General features: G+C 35.9%; 1 protein-coding gene across 2 annotated transcripts in view; it reads right to left on the reverse strand.

The window, feature by feature from the left end:
• tax1bp1a (Tax1 (human T-cell leukemia virus type I) binding protein 1a) overlaps positions 1 to 13,125 on the reverse strand; it is a 37,219-nt gene that overhangs the window by 18,261 nt on the left and 5,833 nt on the right. For both annotated transcript variants that reach the window (XM_036566949.1, XM_036566950.1), the window contains 3 exons: positions 5,850 to 5,952; positions 5,316 to 5,506; positions 4,226 to 4,333 (listed from right to left, as the gene is read on the reverse strand). In XM_036566949.1, coding sequence (XP_036422842.1) covers positions 4,226 to 4,333; positions 5,316 to 5,506; positions 5,850 to 5,952 — 402 coding nt within the window. The remainder of the gene's footprint in view (positions 1 to 4,225; positions 4,334 to 5,315; positions 5,507 to 5,849; positions 5,953 to 13,125) is intronic.

Raw genomic sequence — 13,125 nt, forward strand, 5'->3', positions numbered from 1 at the left:
TTTTTAGGGAACCAAAAAAACGTTCTTCTATGGTATCAAGCAAAGAACCGTTAAGGCACCTTTATTTTTAAATGTGTTTATCATCATTGTGTATGTTCACTTTACAGGAGAAGGAAAAACTTTCTTGCTTAACTCTGAATGGAAGTCAATTTAACAGGTAACAGTTGGTAACAGTTTTATTCCATCATTTTAGACCATTTCTATGTGTCTGTTTATCGCAAAGTTTTGATACGATGTAAAAAGTAGCTGGCATTCTCAAATCATGTGAGAACATGAAAACACGGAGAATGTTTTGTTCTGACCACAATGACATATGGAGAGCTGGTTCAAAGTTCAAAACACATTTCAGACTTTTAAGTGACTATGACTTTAGACAAAATGCTTCTGTAAGTGACTCTATACCTTATTTATGATTATTTTATTAAACCAAACAACTGAACATTCCATTTTGTCACTAGCAAAACCAACACCAAACAAATTATAAATTCATTTTTTAGTTAAAAGTTAAACTTCTGATAAATCTAAATCTGTTAACTTTAAAAATGAATCAAAAGGATCTTTAAAAAAAATGAATAAAATGTAAATATTATTTTCACAAGTTGAAATTTAGGGGTTAGGTTTTCGGACAGCTACCATCCTACAAATGTAAATTTTGTATATGAGGTGTATTACTACCTCAATTAGTGCCTTCATCATATATCATGACATAATCTGTGTAAATATCTAAAGTCTGAATACTTATAATCTGAATAATTATTTTCATTTATTTATTTATTTATTTTACCGTGGGCCCTCAGTTTGAATTAATTTGGAAGAATGCTCTATATAATCATGACCACTCAAAGAACCAGTTGAATTCATAAATGATGGGTACCTGTTTTATATGGTTCTTTGAAGAATCTTTTTTCATAAAAACAGTTCTAGATAGCACCAAAAAGGCTATTATTTTAGGTCAAAGAAAGTTTTGGCACTATTGAGAACCCCTTTTGTTACAACTGTGGAGTTATTTATACAGCTAATTTCACAGCAGGTAAGGTGCAGTCCGTAAAAAGTAGTGACATGGTGGATTCGGACAAGACTAAAATCACCAAGATACTCTGGTAATGATCACATTAGCCCACCTCCACATGTAAAACTAATCTCATCCCGACAGCACTTAAGAGAGTGCATTGCGCTGATAAACTGTAACCTCTCACACTTTTGACGTTACGAAGATCAGAGTACTGCTTTGATTTCTCTTCTGTTCTAACATGTTCATATTCAACAGCCATTCATAAATCATGGCAACATCTGGATCTGACATCACACACTCACTCTCTCTCCTCCAGGCGTTTAGTGACTGGTGCTGTTTTATGGCCGATGTAGTTTCAGCGTTACTACACAGGCATATAAAGAGCATATAAAAAGTGTAGTTGTAAAATTAGCAGCCGCAAAACGCTCTTATGCTCTCATGATAACAAGAAACTATATTCACTGGCCAAAGTGAAAAAGCATAAATATAATATGCTCACAAACACACACTTTTTGGCATATGACAAGGTGTGTGTGTGTGTGTGTGTTTGGCTGGGATATGAACGACTATTATGGGAGTGTTAATGCTTTATATCAGATATTATTAGCTCTTTATGACGGACACACATAACTAAAGCCATCATGCTGGGGACACAAGGGGGCGCCGCAAGACCACTACACCGCTACAGTCACATCCTGCTTCACCAGCTCTTAGGCTCGCGTGAGTGCTTTGTAGTGGAATATGCAGAGGAAACACTAAAGCTGGAGCACAGCTAAAGGAGCACTAAAAAAGAAAGCAGTCATATGCGGTGTAGCAACTCGCGGTTAGGAATAGGGACAGAAAACAAGAAAATAAAGTAAATTGTAGTAGGGTGTGGGCAAATGGAAGAGATTAGAAAGGAAAAAAGGGAGAGAAGGGGAAAAAAGAAAGAGAAAGGCACTATATACATAATAACATTAACATATAGAAACATATTAACATGAATTACATGGCCATACATAATCTGCCAACCGTTAAAAAAAAATTACAACAGTAACACTTTTCCCATCTGTCTTATCAATATGTATTCTAAATGTACTCTAAATAGGTTATTTTTATACCTTGATATGGAATATATCACTAAATATGTTCATGACAGTGTTTTTCGTACTCAGCCATCACTATTCTCCCCAAAGTATTTGCCCAACCGTGTAAATAAAGCAGGGAGAGAGGGCATGAGAATGAAAGAGGTTATAACAAAGGCAATATGAAGTATATCACCATAATCACCTCGTATATCAAGTTATATTAGGTGTTGAAAGTAGCTGAAACTTTGGCTAGTATCACAACAGGCAACTAACATGCATGGTAACATTTAGCCTCCCTTTGGTTACAGGGAGTGCTGTTGTCTGCAGATCTGGGCAAGGTGCCCTCTTTTCCGATGAGCTGTTTCATGGATCAGGCTCTTTTTCCCCCATTCCAGTCTGAAAATGCGAGCGGGGGTGCTCGGATTTGACGTCATATTTACTCTTTCTGCAGTCAACATGGCACATTCACAATAGCGGATGCCCCAGAGAACATCCCCCTCTCTGACTCAGTCACGTACACTCATACTCAATTAATCTGTGCGGGAACTATGGACGGGTACATAAGGTCACTATAATGGGCAACTGGTCAACGTCAGGACATGGAGTCATACATACAGTCATACGCAAAAAAGTGAAAACTGGTTACACGTATTCCTCAGAGAACGCTTTTAAATAGTGCACACTTTCTACTCATTTGCTGAGTTTAAATATTGGAAAAAAATAAAACAAAATATGCTATAACTTTTGCACAGGCCACATTTTATGTTTTATTTATTTTTTAAATTCAGTAAATAAACAGGAACTGTGGATTCAAATGTGCAGACATGTATTCAATATAGATGCTGCATAACTTATTTTCAATTAGAAAAGCAACAAAAATATTATTTTGACCAGAAGTGCACAAACGTTTGTATATACGATTTTACCATATGTATTATATCATCTCTGTCGAAATACAACCTGATATCTCCATTTTTTGACATTTTTTCTTTCTTGCTTTGTTTTCTTGAAAATACCAGCTGGTCTTTACTTTATATATAAATTTCATGATAAATGGACCAATAGAAATGCTCCAAAATTACTTGCAAAAAAGTAGTTACTCAAACTTACATTAAAAGTAAAGAATATTGCTGCATTCTCCTATAAAGTTACCACTACCAACATCAAGGTTTTTTTCTGCCAGCAATGATGTGCAACTACCGTAACATAATATACTAAATATGCACTATACATAAAGTTACTACTGAAAACTCCTATCTACAAAATGGTAACTTTTCAGGAAAATAATAAAATACTCTACACTTTTTATAAGATAATTTGTTGTGATTTTATTCCTAGAAATTCCTTTATTCCTGGGCCATTTCAACTGTTCAGTTTGTCAAACTATAACACCCAATGCAAATGCAAAGGCAGTTGGTGTCTTCAAATTATATAAAAATAAAAACATCATGCAATAGTAATACAGTATGTTCCATATTATATGTAACTTTTTATATGCAACAATTTTCTACCCTAAACCATAAATCTCTAATCTTAACCTCAATAATCAAAAAGAATTGATTTTACCTTTTTAGATTTTTAAACTTTTTATGTATAACTTGATTGATCATTATTGAGTTGAACACAAACTATTATGATTATTGTTATTATAATTGTTTTTACAGCTTGTTTATTTTCCAATATTCAATCTCTTTTAATCAACACACACAAAAACAAACAAAAAATGTAGGTTAAATACAATGTCAAACTGGTGCTAATGTATTTAAATAATTGAAAATGCTTTATGCTAAAGTACTGAAATTTTTGCCAAATTGCAGAACTGAACTTTAGATACTTTGTTCAACTCTAGTCCTGACATTGTGTATAACTCCTGTTTTACTCAGATTTCAATTCATTTCTCTCCTGGAAATGTACAAGAAAAGACAAACACACATTATCTGATAAGGTGAAGTGCTTTGTGGGAGTGCTGTGTGTGCACTCTCTGGCAGTCATACAGACAAAAGGCCTTATACTTGGAGACAGTGAGTCTTCACTCAGACATGCACACGGCCACCAGCTTTGATGTGCAGATAACTTGAACTTGTGATCAGCAGTGTTTCACAGACTGCTCAAACAGAGTGTGTGTGTGTGTGTGTGCGTGTAGTACCTGGTTGTGTCGTCTCTGTTCCTCCTGGAGCTGGTCTCTCTCTTGTGTAAGGAGACAAACCGCCTTCTGCAGCTCCCTGCATTCCTGCTGAACCTCCTCCACACGCTGCTACTCACACACACACACACACACACACACACACACACACACAAAAGGGTGATGACACAAACATTAAAGCTAATTCCACAAAGATGAATAAGCTCATCTTGTCAGTGACTACTTTATTGGGCAATATTTGCTATTTATTTATTACACTACATCATTTATTTGTATTACTACTATTACTAATAATAAAAACCGTCATCATTTTAATAATAATAATAATAATAATAATAATAATAATAATAAAGGATGCACCAGTTTTGGATCAAAAATTTTAACAGTTAAAAACAAAGATGTAATAAATACACAATGAAGCATCCAAATCCACTTTAACATTTTACACATATGAATGGTTTGAATGGTAATTAAAACAAGAAACAGTCATTCAAAATGGTGTTTGTTTCTTTGCTTTTTCTGCACCAATCACAGTCTGAGCAGCAGCATTTCAACAGTGAGGAGGAATTCTGCATGCCAAGTGGCTCATGCCAAGTATCAAGGGGGAACACAACACCCAAGAGCTTCTCCACTACAGAATTGATACCACTTGAAAGTTCCTGCTAGCACAGTGATGCCATCTGTAGCCACAAGTTTTGCAATGATGAAAAAAATTCACAAATGACAGAAGAACTAAAAATCAATGGAAGTTCACTGCCTTGGATGATCAGCTGTTCTCTATTGTTGAAGACATGGATGGCACATACTGTTACCATAATAATTTGAATAAGTTTATTTTACAAAGACTGTTTTTCATATATCGTCACCTTTTTCCATTTTCAGCCCAGTTTTTCCTAAATTTCAGTTTCGGGCGCAGCAACAACAACAACGATGAAACAAAAGAAGGCTTAATGCACCTACTAAAGGTTGAAAGAGTCAAGAGTTAGAGTTGAAGCGTAAAGATAAGTAGCTACATAGTAATATGTAGATTAGTTGGAATTCACATAAAAAAAGCATTATAAGCCTCTGTATGTACATGAAGAAGCTTGTTTACCTCCAGCAGTCCGGTTTTAGTGGTCACCACCAGTATATCAGAGTTCCCATCATCCTCCACAGTTAGCAGCTCCTCCCCTGTGGGTGTGGCCGGGCGGAACTGGAAGGGTGTGCTGGCTCCTCTGATTTCGCCCGTGTGGGTGACATAACAGAACTGATAAAACTCGCCATCGCTACGAGGAACATAGTAACCTGGGGAGCAAAACATCGACAATATTGTCAAGCAATAACTTACTTCATTTTATAAGCTTAACCAATAAAACAACACCCTTAAACACAATTTCATCCATGTTTTAAAACCTGCTAGTCATAAATGATGAAATTTCTACAAATAGTTCCTAAAATATTGAAAAATGAATTTTACAGCATGAATAGACTGATTCACAGAAATGGATGTGACTCGGTTACTAAGAACATTTGTGAAAATTGTTTGTGGTGTTAAGAACTGTACTGGTGCCGTAACAAAAATTATTCATGCCTCTTTATTGATGTATTGTGTGTGTGTGTGTGTGGGTGTGTGTGTGTGTGTGTGTACCCTGGAAGACGAGAGTTCTGTGGACGGTGGAGCTTTCAGTGTAATTCTCAGGCATGGGAGACCAAAGGAACGTGTAGTAGTCTCTCGCACTGCTCCAACCCACCTACACACACACACACACACACACACACAATATGAATGGTCAGAGATGGTCACAGTAACACATTACCATATTTTGCTTAAGTACATTTTTCCCTTTAATGGCATTTTTCTGAGTACAATAGCACTTTTACCTTAGTTTATTTCTAATAAAAAAATTCAACTTTGCTATTTTGATTTTTAATAACTGAAGTTGTCCACTTTTCACTATGCAACCTACCTGAGAGCGCTGGCTGGCTAACTAACTTAGCTAAACAGCTACTGTGTTCTTTCATGATTTTCATTTTATTTTGTCATTTTCAAATCTTGCAATAACAAGCATAACAACTCTTTATCAACCCTGAAGCTGTAGTTTATGTAGTATTGTGAATACTTGTTAGTTAGCCATTAGCTAATGTAAGCTAAGACTAGAATTGGATAACGACTTAGCTTAGGCTGGAAAAACCTTGATTACAGGACCTTCTCTCTGTTAAGTGAACATGAAGGATAGGAGCTTAGTCACTTAATAAGAACCTAGAACTTGTTACTTAGAGGAATGGTTTTTCTGCTTACCCTGGATGTAGTTGATCAGCCAAGACATGTTTTTTTGGAGCTATTAGGCTAACACTGCTAACGAACAACAGAAATAGTCACCCAAATGTTTACTATAAACACATTCTCAAAACTACTCTCAACCCACTCAGCGGTTTTCTAAAATGGCTGCCCACTCCATTCAGCTACTTGGTGAAGTGTTATATTATTTTATGTTTATAGTTTGCAGTAAGTAATGTGTACTGTGCTCTAAACTCTGCACAACCTTAATAAAGACCTGGATGTATGAAGTTTTGGGTTATGTACTTACAGAAAAGATTTGGGTTACTAGTGACTTCTAGTGGTTACTGGCAAGGTTAGTCTCAAAGCTATACTAAGTTAGCTATACGAAGTTCAGTTATACTAAAGAAGCAACATTTGGACACAAATTCCTTCAGGAAAAAGCTTACAGAACTTTTTCCACAATGCAAGCATGTGAAGATTTTAAAAAAGCTCCTCCTTGTCATCTATACTTGTCTGCAATTTTATTTAAAATAAATTATAAGAAATGTATAAGATAATATAACCTAAATAGTCAAGCAAAGCAAAAAGCACACCTAAAAAGAGAGAAAAACACTATTACAATGGCAATTTAAACCATATTACCATTATCACTCCATATATCAACTTATCAGATGCAGACAAGCTGAGAACATGGCTAGCTTTTATTTGAAAGCGTTTTTATCATATCCTGCTTTGCAGATTGTAAATCAGATTCTTGGAAACCTTTAGCTTCTCTCTTATGTTAACCAGCTGTTGAAGAGAGCAGTCTGTACACTACTAGCATGCATGTCATACAATAGAAAAAAAAGAAAAGTAAAGGGAAAAAATTAGTAAAATATTTCTAATTTTTGTATTTTATTCAAAAGAGGCATGTGAACAATTTGCATGGAAATGCAAACAGAGTGAATGCACCATGAGTGTGTGTGTGTGTGTGTGTGTGTGTTGGTTGAGCAACTGAATGATTATGTCTGGGTTTTAAACTCAGTGAAAAATGATTGAGTGAAAGTAGAGAGCATGTTTCAAGCCCAACCCTCAGTCATGAAAATGTCACATACAATTACATTTCACAACTCTACACACAGAAACATGCATACACACACAGTTTGGTACTGACAGTAATTTACCATGATGAATATACACGAATACAGAAAAAACACACCTTGACATTACACTGATGACAATATATCACCACTATCATTTACTTCATGGAAAACGTTCAACTTTCATCTGGAACGCAGCAAAATCTGAAGCGTAAATAACCAGATAATTACACAGCAGGAGACTCAGAGTGTGTGCTTGCACATGTGCATATGTGTGTCTATGTGTGTATGTTTCCCACAAGCCCTGCTTGTAGGTACAGGACTGATAAACGATGAATAAAATAATAAGAGGGTTGATGTGACCATCAATCAAGTGTGTGAGAGAACATTCCACAAGTGTGTGACAGCTTAATTACACAGTGTCTGTTCGTCTACGTGGTGCGCGTGTGTGTGCGCGCCTGTGCAAAGAAGCGCAAGAAAAGTGACAAAGAGACAGAGTACATGATACACGGTACATTTGTGTTACTTGAACATAACTGTTTTTTTCTTCAAATAACATAAATTGCGCATCAACAACCAAAAAATGATCTGTACTAAAAGAGTTAAACTGCACTCAAACATACAGCAGCACTGTGACACAGTAAGAAAAATAAATCTGATTTCACGTACACTGAGGCTCATGAGCCCTCACTAAGACAAGAAAAAAAGAGACAGAAGTAAAGCAAGCATAACTGTGCTGAATATATTTGCATATTGTTGGAAGAACTCTCTGAACACTCTTTCTCTCCTAACCCTCATCGCCACAAGAGGGAGCAGGTGGGTCACTGAGCAAACTGAAACAGTGTAAGTCTGTATTGACCTGAGTGTGTGTGTGTTTGTGTATTCTGGCCTTAAGTTTTGTAATCCCTTCACCATCTCAGGTCATAGGACCTCTGTTCCCATTTCACTGTAATAAACATTTTACTGAACCATTCACAGGGCTGGGCAATGTGACGTTATGCTATCATGACAAATTGTCACTATGTTTTCCTGAGTTTATCTGAGTGCATCATCAGCACTTTTAAAACTCTGAACAAGTGCATGTAATATAAAAGACAGATTTAGACCAATCACAGAGAGTCTATAAACAACAACTATTGTAGAGCAACAGCATAGTAACAAGTAGCTGATTGCTTTATCCTCCTACTGTTGTAGACAAGACCACTAGAGGCGAATCTCTAGACTGGGTCAAGACTGAGACCCGGACACACTCAGTCCAGTTAAGACTGATACTGTATTAGTCAAGTTCGAGTGAAGCCAGAGACCAGGAGTGGTGAGACTGAGATTAAGATTTTTTTTCAGAATATAAACATTAAAAGAAGAAAGTGGGGGGGGGATTTGTTTGTAGTTTATTGTACATTCACTATCATTCGAGACAACTTAATTTTTTCCAGAATATAAAAATAAAAAGAACAATGTAAAAAAAACTCTGAAATTTGTTTCTAGTTCACTGTACATTCATAGTCTTTCCTGATACATGATATATATTAAAGATCCTGTAAACATGGTTTCAGTTGTTTAAAATTCTGTTTTAATGGTGAAGACGTTGCAGAATAAGCGTTTACTAGTGTAATATTTTAAAAACACATACAAATAAAGACAATTTAATAGTAGATAAATACTCCAAAAATTCTGACCTGCTGCCTGCTTATAACTGGGTGGGCATGTCAGAATGACAAAAGATTGACAGTTGCATTACTCTGGCAATGTAAACAGCCCTGTGTGGTTCAGCTCTGCATGTCTGATTTTGAAAAACAAGAACCTCCCCACAGGAAAACTTTGCTCTTGTTGAACCCTCTCTGAATGGGGTGTAAAAAGTGCAAGCTGTCTAACAGACATTTGAAAGCTCTAGTTACATTTTGCAGTTCAAGAGCTTTCATCGGGTAGATCACTGACATATCGTGTGCGATTTTTGAATGCCCAGCACTAACATTATATCTGTAGCTTCTGGTTAGCTAGCAAACTGCTGGAGTGCGTTTCTGAAACGTCATATTTGCAGACATGTCATATTTGCACTTGTGGACAAACATCATGTTTGCAGTTGTGGAGAAATTTTTTGTGTGCCTTATTGTGAGCCACACCTGTAAAGTACAATTGCAGGGAAACACTGTGAGCCTTGATGTGAGGGAGGTAGCTATATTAACTGTATATATTTTATGTTTCATATATTGTATTTTATACATTACATCTTTTTATAGTTTATATCTGTATACATTGGATTTTATGTTTTGTAAAATTTAGCATTAAATAATACAGCTCAAAAATATTATTAACAATTACTTAATTACTAACAAATAATACCCAGTTAAGCCATCATGAAAATGATCATAAGAACAGATTTTATTTAAACAGGTACAGAAATTAATGTTTTATTCTGTTTAAAGGTTTTGTTGATATTCAACAATGATAGGTTATGGTTACCTCACATAGAAGCATTGCACACAGCTGATCTCAAGAACAATTTTGAGCCCACCTCACCCCATGACCAAGACAAGACAGAGTCAAATGATGTCGTGACCGAGACAAGACCGGGACCGTGCATTTATACTCGAGACCAAGATAGGACTCAAGTACTACAACACTATTTCCTCCCATTTAATAACGAAATACTTTATTTTTTGCAAATGTTGAATTAAAAACAAAGAAGTCAATGTGTTCACAGACCCCATTTATACCTGGCTGATCATGTGCCTTGTATCAGCATTATAACCTGATAAGATTTTAACCACATGTATTTATACTTGGTACTTAAATATGTCTCTGTTTACTTGGACTGAAATCTAATTGCTTGTAGGGCACGTATTATGCAAATTAGTTTGCATACAACTACTCATTGCCTGCCTTGCTCATCATTTTTCTTGTTCTAGTCACAAGATGTTTATTGCCTCAAAAAATTTGCATACCGTTATTTATTTCCTTACACTGGCTTTCCACTGGTGTTTACAGGAGAATGGCTGTTAGAATAATTAGCCTCCTGTATTAGTCATCGTGGTCATGGACCACGCAACATATTGTAGTGAGAGAGTGAATAGCGACGAGGTGAAGTAAAGATTAACCTAACTAGAGCTTTATTTTAACTGGCTCAGGCCACTGAAGGCTTCTGAATTACTCAGAGGAGAAAAGTCGAATGTGGGTTGAAAAAACGGATGCAGTAACATGCAAAATTTTGGGCACCCCTGGTCAAATGATTTATATATCATAATGATATAAAGTGATAATAAATACACATAATATCATAATGATATAAAGTGATAATAAATACACATTCTCTACAAAGAACACACTTCTATACATTGTAATGCACAATTAAGGTTTATTGGCTAAATTTAATGCATTGGCAGAAAACTAAAAACATAAAGTGTGGCCTGTGCAGAATTTACAGCACATTTTATATTTTATGTTTTAGTCCCACCCCCCCGCCCTGATAAGTTAAACTCAGCAAAAAAAAAAGTGTGTGCGAAAATGTGCAGAAAAATGTGATATGTAGTTCGCTCCTTGTAGAGCACATCTTTTCATTTAGAAAAATCAGCAAAACATGTAGTTTAACCATGTTCAAACTTCTACATACAACTGTGTAACATCTGGATAAAATCCCTCCCAAAGTAGTTTGAGCAATCAGATTAAAACCGTTTTAAATTAGTCTTGAGTGCACTTACACCTGCATTTTTATGTGGATAATCTCTGTTCAGATATAATTCTGATACTCAAGAACTGACCAGATGTAAATGGGGTCACAGTCATAGCCTCTTGGAAATGTGTTGAAGGCGGTGATTTGGTTTATTCCAAACCACTGCAAACACAGCATCAATCAGTCTGCCACATTTTAAGAAAGCCTATATCATCACCATCGTTTTTATGTGAACAGCACCGTTCCCATGTTTAAGCAGGTCTGATGAGTGGGGGTGCGGGATAGGTACCAACTTAAAGAAGATATACATACAGCAATTCAAACGTAAAACTGGGTAATGTCCACAGTTAGACTGGTGCCTACCATACTGCCATGATACCAAATGCTTTATATATAAATATAAAAACAAAGGCAAACAATATTTCATTGTTTGTGTAATTCAGTGTAAGCAACACACAGTGTAAGTGTGTTGCTATACATAAAAAATAAGGCAAAAAAAAAACCTGTTGTGGCATACGACAAAAAAGGGTCATGATACAGTAAACACATGGTAACACATCAGCTATGATCAGGAGTCACACAACACATGCCATTACATACTATAACTGAACAAAACAAAAAAAAAAAAATTTTTTCTATTTTTCTATCACTTTAAGGCTTGTAAATGAAGTCATATATCTATTTTTAAGTCTAATAATGATAATAGACCAGAAATGCCTTCTCTGTTGTAAGTATGCTAAGACAGTAGACTTTTTATAAGAAGCTAATGCTCCTGTAATTTTTTCATGAAAAATTGTGGATACAAATAAAAAGATGTGCAAAAGTTAGTTACGCAGTTAGAGACTTCTATTTGGTACAGCTCAGGAGACACGTGCAGGGACATATAACCCACCTTTCCCCCCTGAATTAGTACTAATATGCTCATGAATGCTACAATCATAGAACAAACACGTTAAAACAAAGGACGTTTTATATAAAGCAAGAGGTAGCTGGATTAAACATACTACATATATAAAGAGGCAAGCAATGGAGGGGGGAAGGTAATATGGATAAGGAGGAAAACAAGAAAAAGAAGCAACTACAAAAATGGAGTCTATGTCACAGACTTGACAAGAGAATTCTGCTGCCTTGTTTGCACGGCTTCTCACTCTCAGTTATCAATCAGGGCAAAAGCCCCCATGCATACAGCTAGAAAAGCACAAACTGTAGCCTCACTGAACCAGCTCAGAGCTAACCATCAAAAGAATAATACTGAGTGGATTAACCATCTATTTCCAATCCACTTTTTCCCTATTAACTTCTGCTCTTTTCCCAAATCTGACAGATCTGGTTGATTTGAAGTGAGTTTTAAACTGTCTATAAACTGTCTCTCTTTAACTTAACAACATGTTAAGTTTCCACTCATCTATTTCCTCTTAATTAACTGTGAAATTAAATGCCATTATGAAAGCACAAACGAGAGGGAGAGCTAATGCGAGAACGAAGGGCGGGGGGAGATCAAAAACTTGAAGTTTCACAACTTTACACAAAAATGCATTGCCAGCTGTATTGCTTAGAGATCTGTAATTATGTTTGCAGGATGGAAGATCATTTAAGTGTGTGCATGTGTATGTGTACTTCTAGTAGCTGAGTCATGTTTAAGGAAAGAGTGTGTGTGGTAGGTGTTGTCTGTATGACTTTGTATGTGAACAAGCATAGCTTGTGGATAATAACACTACACTCAGGAAAAAGTAGGAACAAAAACCATACATTATATCCACATAATATTTTTGTACTGGGCTAGGGTTGGGGCAGTATAACAATAATAAGTTATGTTGCAGTGTTTAAAAATCACAACAAATTTATATTCCATGTCCAATAAACACACTCCACCTATTTACATTTTAGAGGGGCTCAC

Source organism: Colossoma macropomum, unplaced genomic scaffold, assembly GCF_904425465.1.
Source record: "Colossoma macropomum unplaced genomic scaffold, Colossoma_macropomum, whole genome shotgun sequence".
NCBI classification, from domain to species: domain Eukaryota; kingdom Metazoa; phylum Chordata; class Actinopteri; order Characiformes; family Serrasalmidae; genus Colossoma; species Colossoma macropomum.